The sequence below is a fragment of the Manis javanica genome, chromosome 1 (genome assembly GCF_040802235.1).
Source record: "Manis javanica isolate MJ-LG chromosome 1, MJ_LKY, whole genome shotgun sequence".
NCBI lineage: Eukaryota > Metazoa > Chordata > Mammalia > Pholidota > Manidae > Manis > Manis javanica.
In genome coordinates, this window is record NC_133156.1 from 161,647,334 (window position 1) to 161,666,890 (window position 19,557).

Below are 19,557 nucleotides of genomic sequence, written 5' to 3' on the forward strand. Positions count from 1 at the left end.
AAGGGCATTAGGGCACAGAATTTGGGGGTTGAAAGCCAAACCTACATTTTTTGTTTTGTTTATTGAACACATCCCAGGATAACTGGAATGGGGGCCCAGGAGGATGTGTTTTTCTCCTCTTCCCATGGCTGCTGCAGCTACCCTCAGCCTGACCCCTGCAGCCCTCCTGGCCCTCACTATCACCCCTTCCCCTCATCTCCTCCCTTACCCTAAGCAGCGAGGGAGGTGGTAATTAATCCCCAGGGTTGAGGGCATGCAGTGGGAGTACAGTCAACTGGCCAAACTACGTATGTAATTAGGGTTTGCTGGTATAAATTTTTCATATGAGCTTTAACCATTTGTAAAAAAACATTGAAAAAAATGATAACGTAGACATTTGCATTCAGAAGTCATCATCTAATGATCAAACACAATGTGCATTAGACACTGTGGTGCTCAAAACATCAAATATTTCCAGCAGGTGTTGTTAAGGGCATGATATTTAAACACACATACACATATGAAGAATTAAAATGTGAGGAATTTTCCAATGTATGGACCAGAAAACTAGGCCAGAAACAGCAACGACTACACTGTCATACTGAGATCTGCAGTTTCTTGGACTATTTTAAAGACGAAATGTTTCTCAACCTGCTGGCACTATGGCTAATCTAATTTTGCCACTATCTGTATCAACAAAGAGGCTGTTATCATTCGTTCTTCCCATTAGCAATGTGGATAATTTTTCTGGCTGATAGCTACAATAAAACTGTTTCTCCTTTCATGGATATAGATAACAATAGAATTAAAAAAGCACTGTCACATACCCATCATATGGAGAGAGATGTCATGTTCCAATCTCCATGTGTCCCAACTGATTTGAAATCCATAACAGTAAAATAAACATGCAACTCAAACAGCCACCCAGCCACTGAGCTAAGGAGACCGTGGGAAGTCTTCAAGATCGGAACACAAAAATAAGCACCAGCTCTTCCTTGAAGCAATAAAAGTAAGTGTCCCTTAGGAGATCACTGGGCTAGGAAGCCACCTGAAATGCTAATGTCTCCCCCGGCTGATTCGGTACATGCTGAGCACTTACTAAGCACCCGGTACAGTGGGAGGAGCTAGGCTATGTGATTAATTAATTCTCAGTTATTAATGCAGGGGAGAGGGAGGCACTTGGTGGCCTTCCCACAGGGGTTCCTGGGGACCACGCAACTTCAGCTTCCTGCGCCACACCCCTCCACTCTGCCTCATTGACTGGAGAGTACCTGGCTCCTGTCATTTTCCTTGACTTCTCACGGAAGGCGTTAATGAGCAGTGAAATGACCAAAGAGAGAACACAAATACAAGGGGAAAAAAATAGGGAAATGAGCCCAGAAGTAATTTAGAGTCAATGACAACCCAGTTGTAGTGATCCAAAAAGTGACAGGTGCCACACCATCATTTAATTTCTAAAGTCACATCCTGTAGCTTAAAAAAAAAAGACGCTCCTCCCTCTCAGGTCACCCACACTTTCTAAGTGTGTAACCTTTTCATCTTAAACTCTCTCTCCAACATCTCAGGGCTCCCCTCTCTCTGAGGTCACCTGCACTTTCTCTCTCAGTAACTTTAAATAAAACTTTTACTCTGCTTCAAAAAAAAAAAGTAAACTCATCCTTTTGTATTACAATTACTCATTAATGGTTGAGTAAACGTGATTCAGACAACAGCTGAATCCAGTGGGCTCTCAATAACAAGTGTTGAATGAACCCCGCTGAATAGGGTAACATTCCTAGAGGGTACTGCCTGCATTTTTCTCCTTCTTTTTCTATGAATGCAAGGACTCTACATATAGGTAAATTTAAATTTGTGGGCTTCCACGCCCCTTTTCCTATGCTTACCTATTAAACAGGCACCAGTTTGTGCTTTCAGAATACAGATGGAACTGGACAGAATCAAATTCATTTTCAAAATTGGTCCAGGTCAGCCTGTTCTGTGTAAATTGCAGGCTCAGATTGGTGTCAGGCTGACTGCACCTCCCCTGACATTTAGCCAAGCAGGACACCCACTGCTTGACAGCCACAGTTTTAAGGTGACACCAGTGTGATTACTTTTGTTTAAAAAAAAAACTAAGAATTTATGTCAATGAGTGACAGCACTTGATTCAACTCAAAGCCTAGAAACCAGCCATATTAGTGTGAAGCCACAAGCTGTAAATGACTGTGTGTCATAACTAGTGATTGGGGAGCCCTGGGACAAGGAAAATCGAGAGAACAAGTATAGTGTGAAGGCCTCTCCGCGCAGAAGTCCTGAACAGCACTAAGTGGTGAAATGCTTGGCTGGGAAATCAAACCACCACCCATATTGCTGTGTTGGGAAGCCAGCAAACCCCGAGTGCCAGGACCGCCTGCTACTCCCGTACTGCACGTTCTGTCTCTTGCCCATACTGCACATGGAAGAATCAGTCACGATTATCACATTCAGCAAAACCACCAAATGTCCCATCTGTGCCTGTGGCACCAAAAACAGGAGCCCAGCGACTTAAACCTCCTGACATTAAAACAAGACATCCTCGGCTGCACAGCACTGAAGGCCACGGCAGGTGTCATGTGGGTGGGGAAGGACAAGGGATTTGGCATTTGTGATGTAATTATGCTCAGCAGTCACATGGCTAAAAGGATTTAGTTTTATAGAGGATGGGAAGATTCCTGAAAGTAAAAGGTAGGCTCTCTTGCAGCATGATTTAATCAAAGGTCACCACTGACATCCTCAACGAGGTAATAGTGCATCCAGGCAAGGCACTCCATGGAGGGCTTATACAGACATTGTTCTTCTGAGGGTACCCCCAGTCACTTCAGGCTGGACCCCACCTTTCCTGATAAACCATTAAGACCTTTGCTTTCTCCACATGGAGTTTTTTCATTATGAAATCCCTTTCAGTCAGCCAGGTCCTTATTATGTTCTAACCAAAATAGAGATCAAAACAGGGACCGGGCCAAAGGGAGCAGGTTGGTAGCAAGGGGTGAGGCCTTTCAGATCTCCCTGGCTGAAATATTAGCTCTCTGATCACTTTAAGGGTTTTGTAAAACGATTTTATTTTAAATGTCACACCCAGAGAAAACAACAAACTGGCCAGTTTCCACTTAAGCAGAAATTCTCTTCTGGACCAACAACCTGCTGCTCAGAGCCCTCAAAGTGCCACCAGCTCTCTTCTGTGTGCGGCCAGGGGGCGCGGCCGCCTGCGGGGCCTTGGGCCTGTCGGAGACGCAGTCAGGGAGACACTCGTGCTCTGGAGAAAGAACCAGGTTCCAGGGCCTCTGTGGTCCCAGCCAGCATCCAGGTCATGGACACGGAGGCTGCCTCTTAATCCTTGCCCCCCGAACGCGGTCTGTCTGCGTCCTTCTGGAAGCACTCCTAAGGCCAACACGCGCTCCCGAGCCCCTCACTGAAGCGCCCTCTCCAGAGTGCTGGCTCACTCAGTGCAGCACAAATATTTACAGGTCTCCCCCACTTTCCAAAAAGTTCGCCTTAAGCCACTTCACTTTGATGAAGGACCTGCATCAGTAGAGTAGTAACAGCTTTGTGAAAGCAAAAATCCTCTTTCCATTTCTTTCGGTTAGCAAAGACAAGCACTAATGTAGGCCTTTCCTTAAAGCCAAGTGGTTGGTGTAAGAGAACTTCCAGGAAGTGGGAGAGGTCCATGCTTAGCTCTTACACGATCTTCAAGAAGAAAGTACCTCTGGGCCCCAGCAGGCCCTGGGGCTTACCACACGGAAGGCTGACAGGGCCTCCCCTGAGGAGCTCGTTTGGGACGCAGTTGCCCGTGTCTGATTGGGATTTCAGCTTCCCTAAGAAAACTATCTAGATTTCTGCTGTGCCAAGGCAAGTATTTGTCCAAACACGTTGATCTCCCATGCCTGCCAGTTTTCACAAAACAGGCTGGCTCTGCTGAGGGGGCACTTCATACAGGTAGGAATTACGGAAAGAAGTCTGCCAGCCCCGACACAGGAGGCCTTTCAGCTCGGTCCCAGCCACCGTGGAGGACGCACAGCTAGGCTGCCCTCGCACTGCTGTGCCGGGAGCTCGAGCCCTGCTGCTGCTCTAACTGAGGCCCATGTTTATAGTGGAGGTGGCAGGAGGGCGAGGAGAATGAAAAAAAGATTCTGTTCGGACTGGTTTTGTCACAGAGCCGCTCTTATAGCAAAGCCAGGCGCTGCCAAGCTTCAGCTTTCCGACCACTCGAGCCCCATTTCTGAAAAGCCCGAGATACACAGAGCCGTGGCTGACGCTTAATTGAACTTTTATGAGGTTTGCTCATGTGTCCTCACAAAATACCACCATGGTGAGAAGCAATGTGAAGAAGGTCATCATCTAAGTGAAAAACAAAATCTCTAGGCTTTTCATCTCAAAATAAAAAAGGAAGATTAGATGAAAACCTTGTTTGAACGCTGAGATCATTAGATCTTACTGTAGTGCCTTTGCCGTGTAATGTTCTGTAATTGCCGCGATGCTGGCAATCATCTTGCCGTCCTGCCGCCTCACACATCGCAGAGAGAGTAAGGCCTGCGAGAGCGCCATCTGCCGAGCACTGGACAGCACTGGCCCTGGACGCCACCTGAGGGGGAAAAGGGCCCAGTCACCAGGCCGCCCTCAGAGGCTCAGTGTAGTGAGCCCTCCACTATATGTGAAGATGAGAATTCTAACTAATGTGTTTATAAGTGCCTTTGGGTGGTATAATTTTTTCAGCATCTCAGGTTATTATGGAAGCTGCTGTGATGGTCAGAAAATTAGATGTGTCACTTATCCACACACTCTACTGTGAGGGTTTGTGACTCGGGCTCCACAGCAGGTTTAAAAATTACATTCAGATGCTGCAGATGAAAACAGCATTGATTAAGGAACCCCCATTAGGAATTAGGAGCCACTGCTATCCCTAAAGGTAACTTACGACTGAGTAAAAACTACAGTGCCATAGCTTCTTACCAGGAGAATCCTTTCATGAAAACAAAAATCATTTGAAATGATGATCTGTTAGTCACAAGGGCTACAAAACCAGGCAAGAAAAAAATGACCAAACTCATGTACCAGAGTGTGGAGCAGACAGTGATGTGGGGAATTTCAAGTTGCCATGGAGACATTCTCCAGCTCATCGGCTGCCATGCTGCACCCCACCAGAAGCTACCACTCTCTGCTAAGCTCAAAACTAATTCAGTGTTTTCAAGGGAATTCAGGGTGGGGAGATCAAAGAGGTTTACAGCATGGTCCCTGTGGAAAAGGTACAGCCACAAAGTTGCTCACTTGCGGTGACTAGCCCAGTACCACCAAGAGGTAATTAAGTGTCCGAAAGTGCAGTGTCAACAAGAAGTGGTATCTCAGATCAGGAAGGACAGAGATGAGCATGGACCAAAGTTACTGAGAAGACTGCATGGTGTAAGAACTTGAGGGATGGGTAGCATTTGGCTCAGAGTATGCACTCAGTGAATGGACAGGAAAGTGTTCCAGGTGGGGGGAAGTGAGTGGGCAGAACTTCTCAGACAGCCATGGCATGTTAATGAGACAGTAGGGAGACCACTCCTGGCTGTGGTCAAAGGCCACGGTAAGTAACTGATATGGTTAAGAAACTCAGGCAAGATTACTGGGGGCCTGAACTGAGATTTGATCTCATAGTCCCTGGAGATGGGTTTTTAGGTCTGTAAGGAGGATGGTGATGTCATGAAAGCTGTGTTTACAAACATTGGCTAGGGGGTAAATGTCAGGACCCATGAGAAGGGAATGACCCTCAAGGCCAGGGGCACTGGAAGCCTACACATGGGTGGTAGATGTGCTCATTGAGAAAACACTGTTGACAAGGAAGAGTTCATCGCATTTGATAACAGGGAGAAATTTTTAAACCTGAACTCCTCTCCTGAATAGGCTCTGGAAAGCCATCTGAAGCTCAGGAGTTAGATCCGGGTTTCAGCTAGAGGTAGGGTCTGGTCTTCCACTTTGGGGCATGTGGCAGAAAGACAAAAAATAATGCAGAGAGTTTTCAGAGCAGTGAAACTACCCTGTGTGGTACTGCAAGGGTGCACACGTCAGACATTTATCAAAACCCATTGGATGTGCACCAAGGATGAATGAACCCCACCTGTCAGCTCTAGACTTCGGGGGAACAGGATGTATCAACTCAGGCACCACCCTGGGGAGGGATGCTGATAATAAGGGAGGCTGGTGGCTTCATTTTGCTGTGAACCTAAAGCTGTTCTAAAAAATAGAGTAAGTCCCCAAAAAAACAACAAGAAAAATGAATCTCCAGAGTTGAAATCAAAGACAGGCAGTCAGTGTGTGTTCAGAGGTCAGGATGTGGACAAAGAAGGGGAAATCACCTTGGAAAGACAACTAAAAACCCATTCACATACAAGTGTGATCTAGATGATGAACTAGGGAAATAGCAGTAGGACCAGGGCCTTCCTGTGGAAGAAACCCCAGGCCCCACCCCCTAGTGAAGACCCATCAAGGTGGATAGAACGCTCCAGGCCTGAGTGGCAGGAAGCATGAGGAAGGGCAATGGGCCAGACACAGGGCAGTGAATTGCACACATTAAAGAAATCCTGCGACTACGTTTCTTTTTAAGAAAAGTTAAATATTCTCAGCCTGTTAACCACAGTACTGGCAGTATTTTACAAGGAAGTGAGAGAAATCCAAGGTCCTTGTCTTGCTTCAGTGATTTGTGGCCCAAAACTATAATTATTTGCCATGATCCTTGTTTTTTTGTTTGATTGATTGATTAAAACCATCAAACTGAGGATAATAGCTTTGGATTGCAAAGTCATTGTCATAGTATGTGTGGTTTTTCTAAGCATTTTGACCTCGTGGGTAAAAGGGTGCTCTGATGACCTAATATTGCAGTAAAGAAAAAAAAAACAGTAGAATCTGAAAGAAGACAGTTGAAAATAAGCCTGGAACAATGGGTCACACAGTCCATGAGCGGTACCACTGCTTACATCTTATCTCCCAGTCAGGGAGTCCTGGCTTATACTGGGTATTTATGAGTAGGTGACATTTATTGATTACATAAAGACCCACAATCCAAAAAAAGTTTATGCTGATGGTACCTCAAGTATGTAGATCTTTAAAAATCTGTCAGACTAAGCATTTAAAGGTACTGTCTGACAAGTAGCTTAGTGCAACTTGGGGTCATTACACACTCAGTTCAGCCTCTGGATGAATTACCTTCGTCTCCCAGCAGAGTCCACACTGGCCAGGGTTATTATTTTAATAATGCACATGTCTGCTGTTAATGTTTACCAGCCAGCTAATCAGAACTCCAGAGAATACATGCCGCGTTTGCATTGTTACAAGGTAGACATCATTTCACAATTAACTTCATTACAGCTGGAATGTAATCAAGGAGCATTCCCTCTTTCCATTTTTCGCTGGGAAGCTTTAAAATAATTATAGAGATAGATCCATACAACTCTAGGTACCATTTATGCATATAAATGACACTTATTTTCATAAGGATACATAAATATGCTCACCCATATGTATCCATACAATTATTATGAAGTATTGTTACAATTTTACATTAAAAATAGATTGCTTTGTATAAATATCATGTAAGATAAGATTTTTCACTTGTTTTCTTAGCCATGCAGTACGAAATCTGATTCACAAATTAGGCACTGGGGAAACATGTTAAAAGCACTGTAAATGTGGACTAGCTGCATATATTGAGCACATTTTGAATAGCTAACTTAAGAGAAATATAATCCTGGTGTTTTTACATTGAGGCAATAATTTGAAAAGGCAAAAAAATACTTGATTTGATATTAAGCAGACTTTAAAATTGTGATTCAAGTTTTAGCAAAAGGAAGGAATGTTTTCAAAAGGTCTTGTACTTACACAATAATGACACTTAATCTCCTTCTCTCCGTGTAGGCCACGCAGTGCAGATTATTTTATGCAAGAAGCTAAGCGGATGAAGCATAAAGCAGATGCAATGGTAAGACTTTCTCTTTCCAGATACATTCTTCCAAATTAGGTTCGTACTGCTGCTTCATCACTGGGGCAACCAAGCTGGGGTAATTATAAAATCTATTACAAGGATGGCTGGGTCTCTTAAATGGAGAAATGTTTATATAATCAAGTGCTTATAGTCCAATAAATTATGACTTTAGCCAATAATGTCTGACTGGGAGAAAGCCCTGGATAAATGAATATTTCAATTTAGTTCTAAGGTTTGAATAGTAACTAGAGGCAATGGAGTCAGTGGGTGGTAGTATTTTTTCTTTAAAAATAAAATCTCGTTGCATTTTTCTCTCTTGTTAGTCTGGCCAACCCTTGGCTTGGTCTCAGGATTAAATCCCTGTGCAAAAAAAACTCATGTTCTTCATGTATATCTGCCAAAATGAATACTTCCTCTGAAACTGTGTAACACAGAAGCTATTTTACTGCACATAAGACCATAAAGTCACTATGATTTGATGTTTTCAAAAAATAACTTTTCTTACTTAGATAATCTCCTCTTTTGGAAAGCGTGAAGCTTTCAGACAAGCAATAAAAAAGTCTGTCTTTTTCCTAAGAGGGATCTCATGATTGCTCCATCTTAAGGTCTCACCAAAGGATCTCCTTCCTACCTAGTAATTCCAATTCTGTCCCCATCCAGGTCCATAACTAAGATCAAGGGCTGGAGAGGAATAAGACCTTTTAAATGACCTTCAGAGTATCATTCCAGTGTTGAAGATGTTTAAACCATAACAGTACCCCTCTCCCAGTGCTACTGATGTTGGCCATCAGGCATTTATTTGTGTGAAGATCACTGCACAGATACACTGGTGTACAGGGGTAGTTACCCAGAGTATCAGGAAATAGAGAAGAGAAGTGTGTGGGACAGCTCTTGTCCTCACAATCCCACAGTCTGATGGAGAGTTCAGTGCCTTGAAGAAGCTAATGCATGGTCACTATTGGAGGAGAGCACCGTTTTTTAAAGCAGAATGAAATTTTCTGCCTGTGTCTTTCAAGGATTACCAGGATTATTCATTCAGTGTCATCTTGTCCAACCTGTCCTTTCTTATTGACACTCTGCTCCAGCCAGGCTGGTCCCCTGCCAGCCTCTGAGCACACCTCCCTCATGCCAGCCAGCAGCCCTTGGGCCTTTGCACCTACAGGGCCTCACTCACACATACCTGCACAGCTGCTTGCTCTCACTCCTGCACACTCACATCTTCAGCATCCTCCCCAAATCCCACCAGATCTTCCTACTGTCATTTCTAGGTGTTCTCCATGAGGCCTCCCCAGCCTCTCTGCAGCCCATTGCTCGCTCCCTTCCCACCATCTCTTTGGCACTGGACTCCTTGCCGTGCCTCGCATTAGTTAACCACAGACTGCCTTGCACTTTAAACGAACTTTTGGACACACATTTCTCTCTCCAAATGTGTTCTATGATCCTGGAAGGAGCTTTTGTGTATCAGGTGCACAGAAGTGGGTGCTTCAGAAAACACTTGAATGAAATGTCTTCCTTAATCTGAAAGCATTGCTGAGATATTGCCAAACAGCCTATTAGGATTATACACTGTTTTAAAAATTTGATTTGCTAGTGAGGGAGAGTTTTGCTCTGCATCTCTCTTTCTAGGATATTACTACTTAGGAGAATTTTTTAGAGGCAAGACTTAGATTAGTAGAGTATTTGTGTAATCCTGCTTTGATGGATGAATGAGCATTTTAAAACTAGGGAGATAATGTAATCCAAACTTAGAGTATGTAATTAGCCGTAGAGGGTAACCATATATGGAACCAGGAACTCAATGTGTAAGTTTAGATTCATGATAACCTAAGAAGATAAAGCTGATTCTTGGTTATCCTCACAGATACAGGGAAAGATTAACATAAACTTAGTCAATTTACAGATAATCCCCCCAAAATCGTTTTTTACCCATTTTCAGCTTCATGCCCCATTTTAGCTAAGATGAGCCCGTACCTTGAAGTCTACATCCTCTCCCGTTCTCTCCTCACTTTCACCCTTAAATCAGGTCCTAACTACTAACAAAATAATGAAAACACATGGTAAGAGGAAGGCCCGGAGATACAAATGTCACAAATAATATAAAAGATAATAACCAAGGCCTTAAGCCATCAAAGGAAGGATATATTACCAAAGAAGTATGAAAACTCTTATATGGGATCAGGCTCAGCACCTTCCATGTATATTTAGCATAGGGTGGAGGGACCGGGAGTGATGCTGCCGAGCCTCGGGGGATCAGAAAAAGAGAAACAGAAATCAGAGCCGCCACATTCCAAGCGATTCTGCCTCACAGTGTTACATGGATTTGTACAGCTCTGTATGTAACCACTCACCCATGTACCCTAAACCAGTAGCAATTTGTGGAAATGACTAGAGAAGAAAGTACCCTATTTCCTTCTCCTCTAGTCTCCAGTCCGGGATTTGGGAACTCAAGAGTCCAGTTTCTCAAATGAAGTGTAGAGACTATGTAACAATGCCATTTAAAAAAATTGTACTTAAGGAAGACCCTGTATTAACTCTGTTGACCAGGTGGAAAAGTTTGGAAAGGCTCTGAACTATGCTGAAGCAGCCTTGTCATTCATTGAGTGTGGAAATGCCATGGAGCAAGGTCCGATGGAGTCCAAATCTCCCTATACAATGTATTCAGAAACAGTAGAGCTCATCAGGTAAGCACTGTATTTTCTTGCTGCGGCTGATGGAATGGCGTAGAGGAATATATGTAAATACTATGAACGCAGGAAAAAAAAAAAAGAATGTCAGCCTGCACTATCAGCCTATCAAAAAACAGTGTTCATCTTAAAAGTAAGAATGTAAGATTTTGCAAGGCGTTTTCATACACACTTCATGAGCACGGCAGGGTGGCTCTATAACCCGAGCTGCTGCAGAGAGGGAGCTGGTCTGAGTGAGATGCGACAGGCCTTCTTCACCAGGCTGGGAAGCAGCAGACTTTCCATGCATTTCTCCTCTGTGCTGTTTTTGTGGTTTTTATCTGATTCGGGTTAGTAGAATCTAAATCCTAAATCCATCAGTGAATGATTCAGAAGTATTTAGTGAAAGGAAAAAAGATTCAGGGGGATTTTAGGAAGGGAAACCCCTCCTGTGATGTATCACCTCAGACGGTGCTGGCATTGTTCTGGCCTAAAACCTGTACATGAGCACCGTTCCCCAACCTGAGTTAGGGCATGGAATGTGACCCGAAGCAGGGTTCCCAATGGGGGCACATCAGAGGTGGAAGCACACTGTTCCCCAACCTGACTTAGGGCATGGAATGTGACCCGAAGCAGGGTTCCCAATGGGGGCACATCAGAGGTGGAAGCATACTGTTCCCCAACCTGACTTAGGGCATGGAATGTGACCCGAAGCAGGGTTCCCAATGGGGGCACATCAGAACACTGGGTGGAAGGCTCTTGTCTGCCATGATAGACACCTGGAAAGGTCCAGCCTTCATGTTTCTTTAATAAACCATTAAGGGAATTTCTTCCATTAACCCTACTGAGAACATTTGCCATACAGTTTATGTTTTTAGCAAGTTCAGCTGCTTGACATAATGTTTAGTACCCCTTATGTGAAATAGGTCTTCCCAAAACTAAGTTTAAGAGACTTTTCTAATTCCAGAATTCTCTTCAACCTATGATTAGATATTTTATCATGTCCCAACATTCTAAATAGGTTTAGTCACCTTAGGCTGCAAATGTTTTGGTCTGCAATGGCGCCAGGATACACCCTGGTTATTTTACACCACTCTTCCTCAGTATATAGATTCCAGCATTTGAAACTATCCTCCCAACATCAGAGAACACATGATCTCCAAAAGCTCCTCTCAAGAATGTTTTGAAAGTCAGCACCGTTCAGCCACTTTTCTTACTAGAATATTCCTGCTCTACCGACACATTGGTGATTCCTTTATACTATTTTCATATGTGGTACGGTATTTTGGGCAGTGTAGAAAAGAAATCACCCTAGTAAAACACTTAAAATTATTCTAAGAGATCCTACATTCTCATATTCCTTCCTCAGAATAAGAGGGACTCAGATACCCACAGGTAGGCAGAGAAGAAAATGGGTGAAACTGGATGGATACAAAGCAGTCAGGTATTCTAGAGTGTGCATGCCTGGACCATAGTATATACTCAATAAACATTTGGGGAATGAACAAATATGCATGTCACAGGGCCTTTGGTGAACAGCAGTATGAATGGCCTGCTTAAGGATACTCAAATTTTAAAAAGCAAGCAAATAAACATGTCCAAACAACAATAAAAGCCTGATGCCAATCAAATACACTTAGAAGTGCTGATGGGCCACTGCACCTGAGTTGGGATTCTGCTTTGACCACTGGTGCAAGTAACCTTGCATGGACGGAGAACACAATCCATTTTCTAGATAATTTGGACAGAATAGAATCCCTTAAACTACTCAGAAGACTAAGACAGAGGAGTTTTTCTTACCTGAGTTAGAACATAGCATATTTTACCCCTTAAATCTGCATGTTGCCCTCCAATCTTTAGACTCCCCTCTCCCATGGAGAGACAGGGGCTGGGATCACTGTCAAGGGGGATCTCACCACAGGTGTCCAGCTCAGGAGGCACTCTTGTCCCCATAGGCAGGAGAACTCCTTTCCCTACCAAGACATATCAAGTGATTGGGGGACACTAGCAAGTAGAACATTGCCACTACAAATCAAAATGGCACCAAAAGGCTCTGAAAATTAAATTGTAATTGGAACCACAGCCCACAAAAGTAGTCTAGGACTGGCCTGCTAAATCCAAACAGGATGACTTCTTTTTAAAAGAACAGATTTAAATAGGACCTAGGGTCTCTCAAGACAGTAGCCAAAATTCCCAAGATACAACAGAAACTCACTTGTCCCACCAAGAAACATGACAATCACAACTGGAATGTGAAAAGACAGTCAAATGACACCAATACCTGAGATGGATCAACTGTTGGAATTTTCTGACAAAGATGTCAAAGCAACCCTCATAAAAATGCTTCAACTAATAATTACAAATTCTCTTGCAACAAAAAATAAAAAATCACAGCAAAGAAATTGAAGTTATTTTTTTAAAAGCCAAATGGAAATTATAGAACTCAAAAAGATAACAGAAACAAAAATCTCACTGGATGAGCCCAATAGTAGAGTGGAGATGACAGAGTCTAGAATCAATGAATTTGAGAACAGAAAATAGAATTTACCTAATATGAGCAACAGAGAAAAAAATAGACTAAAAAAAAAATGGATAGAGCCTCAAGCACAGGATCCAAAAGATCCAACATGTGTATCATCAGAGTCCCAGGAGGAGAGGAAGGGGGGGAAAGAAAGAGTATTTTAAGAAGTAATGGCTGAAACTTGCCAAATTTGGCAAAAGACATGAACCTACATGTTCAAGAAGCTGAGAAAACCCCAAATAGAATAAACCCAAGGAAATGCATGCCAAAACACATCATAACTACATTTCTGAAAATTAAAGACAAAGAAAAAAAATCCTGAAAGCAACCAGCAAGAAATGACACATTACCTGCAGGGGAGCTCTGGTTTCAATGACAGCAGACTTCTCATCTGAAACCAAAGCCAGAACACAGTGGCATGATATATTTCAAGTGCCAAGAGAAAAAAATAAAAATTAAACCATGAATTCTAGATGCAGTGAGACTTCATTCTTCAGGAATGAAGAGGAAATGAAAATCTCATACTAAGAAAAACTAAAAGCTTTTGTTTCTACCAGACCCACCCTTAAAGATTAGGTAAAGGAAGTTTCTCAAACAAAGAAAATGGCAAATGAAGGGATCTTCTAGGAAGAAAGAAAGAACAATGGAAGAACATTGCAATAAACTATCTTCATGAGTTTTATAAATCATATTGATGATTGAAACAAAAATTCTACCACCACCTGATACTCAAGACAATGTTATTCTAAACTGGGGAAAGAGAAAGACGGTGGCATGAGAAGTGTGGCGGAAATCTCCTCCCAAAACCACATATATTTTGAAAATACAGCAAAGACAACTATTCCTAGAAGAGTGACCAGAAGTAAGAGGGCATCAGCCAGTCTACATCTCAGAGAAGTGAACATCTCACAGAAAAGGGTAAAGTAAAAAAATCTGTGACCCAGCAGGACCTGAGCAAGCCCCCCACCCCAAATCACCTGCAGGAGGAAGAGAATCAGAGCGGGGAGGGAGTGGGAGCACAGGACTGCTGAATACCCAGCCCTAGAAATCTACCCCAGGAGTGCAGACCAACACTGCATGGTGCTCTGGAGATCAGAGGGGCTGAAAAGCAAAGTTTGAGACTAAGACTATGAACAGGTTCCCACAACCTGCTGCCCTGAGACAAAAGAAAAGCAGATGCTTTGAAAGACTTCTCAATAGTTAGAAGGCTGCCAAAGGGGCAAGGGTTTAGGAGAAGGAACAGGTAGACAAAATCGTCCTGGCACACTCAGCCCAGCAGATTGGGAACTTTCAGGAGCTTCAGGCGCTCCATCCCACTGGTTGGCAATGCAGCCCTGAGGTCCCCCACTGCAATAAGCAGCCTGCCACTCCTTCCTCCCTGCTGGTACCTGCATGCAAACCCACTTCCCACACCATTGCTGCAGACAGGCTGGAGGGCAGCCCTGCCTACAGCAACTACAGAGCTTAGTGCAGAGACTTCTCCCTGTGTGTGGCTAACCAGTCCAGTCAGTGGAGACAGACTCTGTGACTGAGAAACACAAAAGGGCTTTTTCCTCATGGCAGAACCCGCACTGCTCACGTGCTACCCCTGCCATCGCATAGGCCATTCCAAGGGTGCCCAGCCCACAGCAGCTTAGGGGATCATCCAAGAGGCTGCTCCCTGTGTTAACCAGCAAGGACAGCAGAGACAGGCACTGCAATCGGCAAGCAGGAGGGGACTTTGTCCTCTGAGCTGACACCTGCACCACTCACCTGCAAACACCCCCATCACTCCAGGACTATGAAAGAGCAGAAGAAACTTGTTCAATCCAAAATCCCTCAAACACCAGAAAGAGGGCATGATGAGACTGAAATATCCAATCTTCCTGAAAAAGAATTCAAAATAAAAGTCATAAGCATGCTAACAGAGCTACAGAAAAATACTCAAGAGCTAAGGGATGAATTCAGGAGGGAGATAACTAAAATGAAACAAATAATGGAAGAATTTAAAAGCAGATTGGATGAGGTAGAGGAGACAGTAAATTGAATAGAAATCAGAGAACAGAAATACAGAGAAGCTGAGGCAGAGACAGAAAAAAGGATCTATAGTAATGAAAGAATATTAAGAGAACTGTGTGACCAATCCAAACAGAAGAATATTCACATTATAGGTGTACCAGAAGAAGAAGAAGAGAGAAAATGGGATAGAAAGTGTCTTTGAAGAAATAATTACTGAAAACTTCCCTAATCTGGGGAAACAAATAGTCTCTCAGGCCATGGAATTCCACAGATCTCCCAACACAAGGGACCCAAGGAAGACAACACCAAGACATATAATAATTAAAATGGCAAATATCAAGGACAAGGACAGAGTACTAAAAGCAGCCAGAGAGAGGAAAAAGATCACCTACAAAGGAAAATCCATCAGGCTATCATCAGACTTCTTGGCAGAAACCTACAGGCCAGGAGGGAGTGGCATGATATACTTAATGCAATGAAACAGAAGGGCCTCGAGCCAAGAATACTCTACCCAGCAAGATTATCATTTAAATTTGAAGAGGGAATTAAACAATTCCCAGATGAGCAAAAGTTGAGGGAATTTACCTCCCACAAACCACCTCTACAGTGTATTTTAAAGGGACTTCTCTAGATGGAAGTGCGCCTAGGGTTAAATCACAGTCACCAGAGAAAATAAAACCACAGCAAAGAAAGTAGAATAATTAAGTACTAACCAACGCTAAATTAAATCAGCTACCCACAAAGTCAGTCAAGGGATGCAAAAAGAGTACAGAATATGATACCTAACATATAAAAAGAGGAGGAGGAAGAAAAGGAAGCAGGGGGAAGAATCTTCAGATTGTGTTTATAACAGCATAATAAATGTTAAGGTAGACTGCTAGCTAGATAGTAAGGAAGCTGCCTGTGAAACTTTGGTAACCACAAATCCAAAGCCTGCAATGGCATTAAGTGCATACCTATCAAGAACCACCCTAAATGTAAATGGACTGAATGCACCAGTGAAAAGATATAGAGTTACAGAGTGGATAAAAAACAAGATCCATCTATATGCTGCCTACAAGAGACTCACTTCAAACCCAAAGAAATACACAGACTAAAAGTGAAGGAATGGAGAAAGATATTTCATGCAAACAATAGGGAGAGAAAAGCAGGAGTTGTAGTACTTGTACAGAGAAAATAGACTTCAAAACAAAGAAAGTAACAAGAGACAAAGAAGGATATTATATACTGATAAAGGGGTCAGTTCACCAAGAAGATATAACCATTATAATATCTATGCACACAACATGGAAGTATCCAAATATGTGCAACAAATATTAACAGAATTAAAGGAGGAAATAGAATGCAATGCATTCATTTTAGGAGACTTCAACACACCAGGCACTTCAAAGGACAGATCAACCAGACAGAAAATAAGTAAGGAGACAGAGGCACTGAACAACACACTAGAACAAATTTACCTAACAGACATTTATAGAACACACCACCCAAAAGCAGCAGGATACACATTCTTCTCAAGTGTACATGGAACATTTTCCAGAATAGGTCACATACTAGGCCACAAAAAGAGCCTCAGTAAATTCAAAAAGATTGAAATTGTACCAACTAACTTCTCAAATCACAAAGGTATGAAACTAGAAATAAGTTGTACAAAGAAAACAAAAGGATCACAAACACATGTAGGCTTAACAACGTGCTCCTAAATAATAAATGGATCAATGACCAAATTAAAACAGAGATCAAGCAATATATGGAGACAAATTAAAACAACAGCTCAACACCCCAACTTCTGTGGGATGCAGTGAAGGCAGTTCTAAGAGGAAAGTATATAGCAATTCAGGCCTATTTAAAGAAGGAAGAACAATCCCAAATGAACAGTCTAAATTCACAATTATTGAAAGTGGAAAAAGAAGAACAAATAAGGCCCAAACTCAGTAGAGGGAGGGACATAATAAAGATCAGAGAAGACTAAAACAATAGAATTAATGAAACCCAAGAGCTGGTTCTTTGAGAAAATAAACAAAATAGATAAACCCCTAGCCACACTTATCAAAAAAAAAAAAGAATCTGCACACATAAACAGAATCAGAAATGAGAAAAGACAAAACACTACAGACACCACAGAAATACAAAGAATTATTAGAGAACACTATGAAAAATTATATGCTAACAAATTGGATAATCTAGAAGAAATGGACAACTTTCTAGAAAAATTCAACTTTCCAAGACTGACCAAGGAAGAAAGAAAATTTGAACAGACCAATTACCACCAATGAAATGGAGTTTGTAATCAAAAAACTACCCAAGAACAAAATCCGCAGACCTGACAGCTTTACTGCAGAATTTTATCAGACATTTAGAAAAGACCTAATACCCATCCTCCTTAAAGTTCTCCAAAAAGTAGAAGAGGAGGGAATACTTCCAAACTCATTCTCTGAAGCCAGCATCACTCTAATACCAAAACCAGGCAAAGACACCACAAAAAAAAAATGACAGACCAATATCCCTGATGAACACAGATGCAAAAATAGTCAACAAAATTTTAGCAAACTGAATTCAAAAATACATCAAGAGGATCATACACCGTGATCAAGTGGGATTCATCTCAGGGATGCAAGGATGGTACAACATTCGAAAATCCATCAACATCATCCTCTACATCAATAAAAAGGACAAAAATCACATGATGATCTCCACAGATGCTGAAAAAGCATTTGATAAAATTCAACATCCATTCATGATAAAAACTTTCACCAAAATGGGTATAGAGAGCAAGTATCTCAACATAATATAGGCCATATGCAACAAACCCACAGCCAACATCATACTTAACAGTGTGAAGCTGAAAGCTTTTCCTCTAAGATTGGAATAGGACAAGAATGTCCATTCTCACCACTTTTATTCAACATAGTACTGGAGGTCCTAGCCACAGCAGTCAGACAACACAAACAAATAAAAGGCATCCAGATTGGTTACGAAAAAGTTAAACTGTCACTGTTTGCAGACAACATGACACCATTCCTAAAAAACCCTAAAGAATCCACTCCAAAACTACTAGAACTAATACCTGAATTCAGCAAAGTTGCAGGATACAAAATTAATAAACAGAAATCTGTTGCATTCCTAAACACTATGAACTAGGAGAAAGAGAAATCAGGAAAACAATTCCATTCACAATTGCATCAAAAAGAATAAAATACCTAAGAAAAACCCTAACCAAGGAAGTGAAAGACCTATACCCTGAAAACTACAGACACTCTTAAGAGAAATTAAAGAGGACACTAATAAATGGAAATTCATCCCATGCTCTTGGGTAGGAAGAATTAATATTGTTAAAATGGTCATCCTGCCTAAAGCAATCTACAGATTCAATACAATCCCTATCAAAATACCAACAGCATTCTTCAACAAACTGGAACAAATAGTTCTAAAATTCATATGGAACCACAAAAGACCCCAAATAGCCAAAGCAATTCTGAGAAGGAAGAGTAAAGTGGGGGTGGGGGGATTACACTCCACAACTTGAAGCACTACTACAAAGCCACAGTAATCAAGACAATTTGGTACTGGCACAAGAGCAGACCCATAGACCAGTGGAACAAAATAGAGAGCCCAGATATAAACCCACACATATATGGCCAATTAATATATGATAAGGGAGCCATGGACATACAATGGGGAAATGACAGCCTCTTCAACAGCTGGTGTTGGCAAAACTGGACAGCTACATGTAAGAGAATGAAACTGGATTACTGTCTAACTCCATGCACAAAAGTAAACTTGAACTGGATCAAAGACCTGAATGTAAGTCATGAAACCATAAAACTCTTAGAAGAAAACACAGGCAAAACTCTCTTGAATATAAACATGAACAACTTCTTCATGAACGTATCTCCATGGGCAAGGGAAACAAAAGCAAAAATGAACAGGTGGAACTTTATCAAACTAAAAAGCTTCTGTAAAGCAAAGGACACCATCAGTAGAAAAGGCATCCTACAGTATGGGAGAATATACTCATAAATGACATATCCGATAAGGGGTTGCATCCAAAATATACAAAGAGCCCATGCACCTCAACAAATAAAAAGCAAATAATCCAATTAAAAAATGGGCAGAGGATCTGAACAGACACCTCTCCAAAGAAGAAATTCACATGGCCAACAGGCATGTGAAAAGATGCTCCACATCACTAATCATCAGAGAAATGCAAATTAAAACCACAATGAGATATCACCTCACACCAGTGAGGATGGCCACCATTCAAAAGACAAACAACAACAAATTTTGGCAAGGATGTGGAGAAAGGGGAACCCTCCTACATTGCTGGTGGGAATGTAAATTAGTTCAACCATTGTGAAAAGCAGTATGGAGGTTCCTCAAAAACTCAAAATAGAAATACCATTTGACCCAGGAATTCCACTCCTAGG

At 42.1% G+C, this 19,557-nt stretch overlaps 1 protein-coding gene across 4 annotated transcripts in view; it reads left to right on the forward strand.

Moving 5' to 3' along the window:
• Positions 1 to 19,557, forward strand: part of AFF3 (ALF transcription elongation factor 3) — a 519,828-nt gene that overhangs the window by 481,727 nt on the left and 18,544 nt on the right. For all 4 annotated transcript variants that reach the window (XM_037020011.2, XM_037020012.2, XM_073239775.1 and 1 more), the window contains 2 exons: positions 7,882 to 7,945; positions 10,493 to 10,629. In XM_037020011.2, coding sequence (XP_036875906.1) covers positions 7,882 to 7,945; positions 10,493 to 10,629 — 201 coding nt within the window. The remainder of the gene's footprint in view (positions 1 to 7,881; positions 7,946 to 10,492; positions 10,630 to 19,557) is intronic.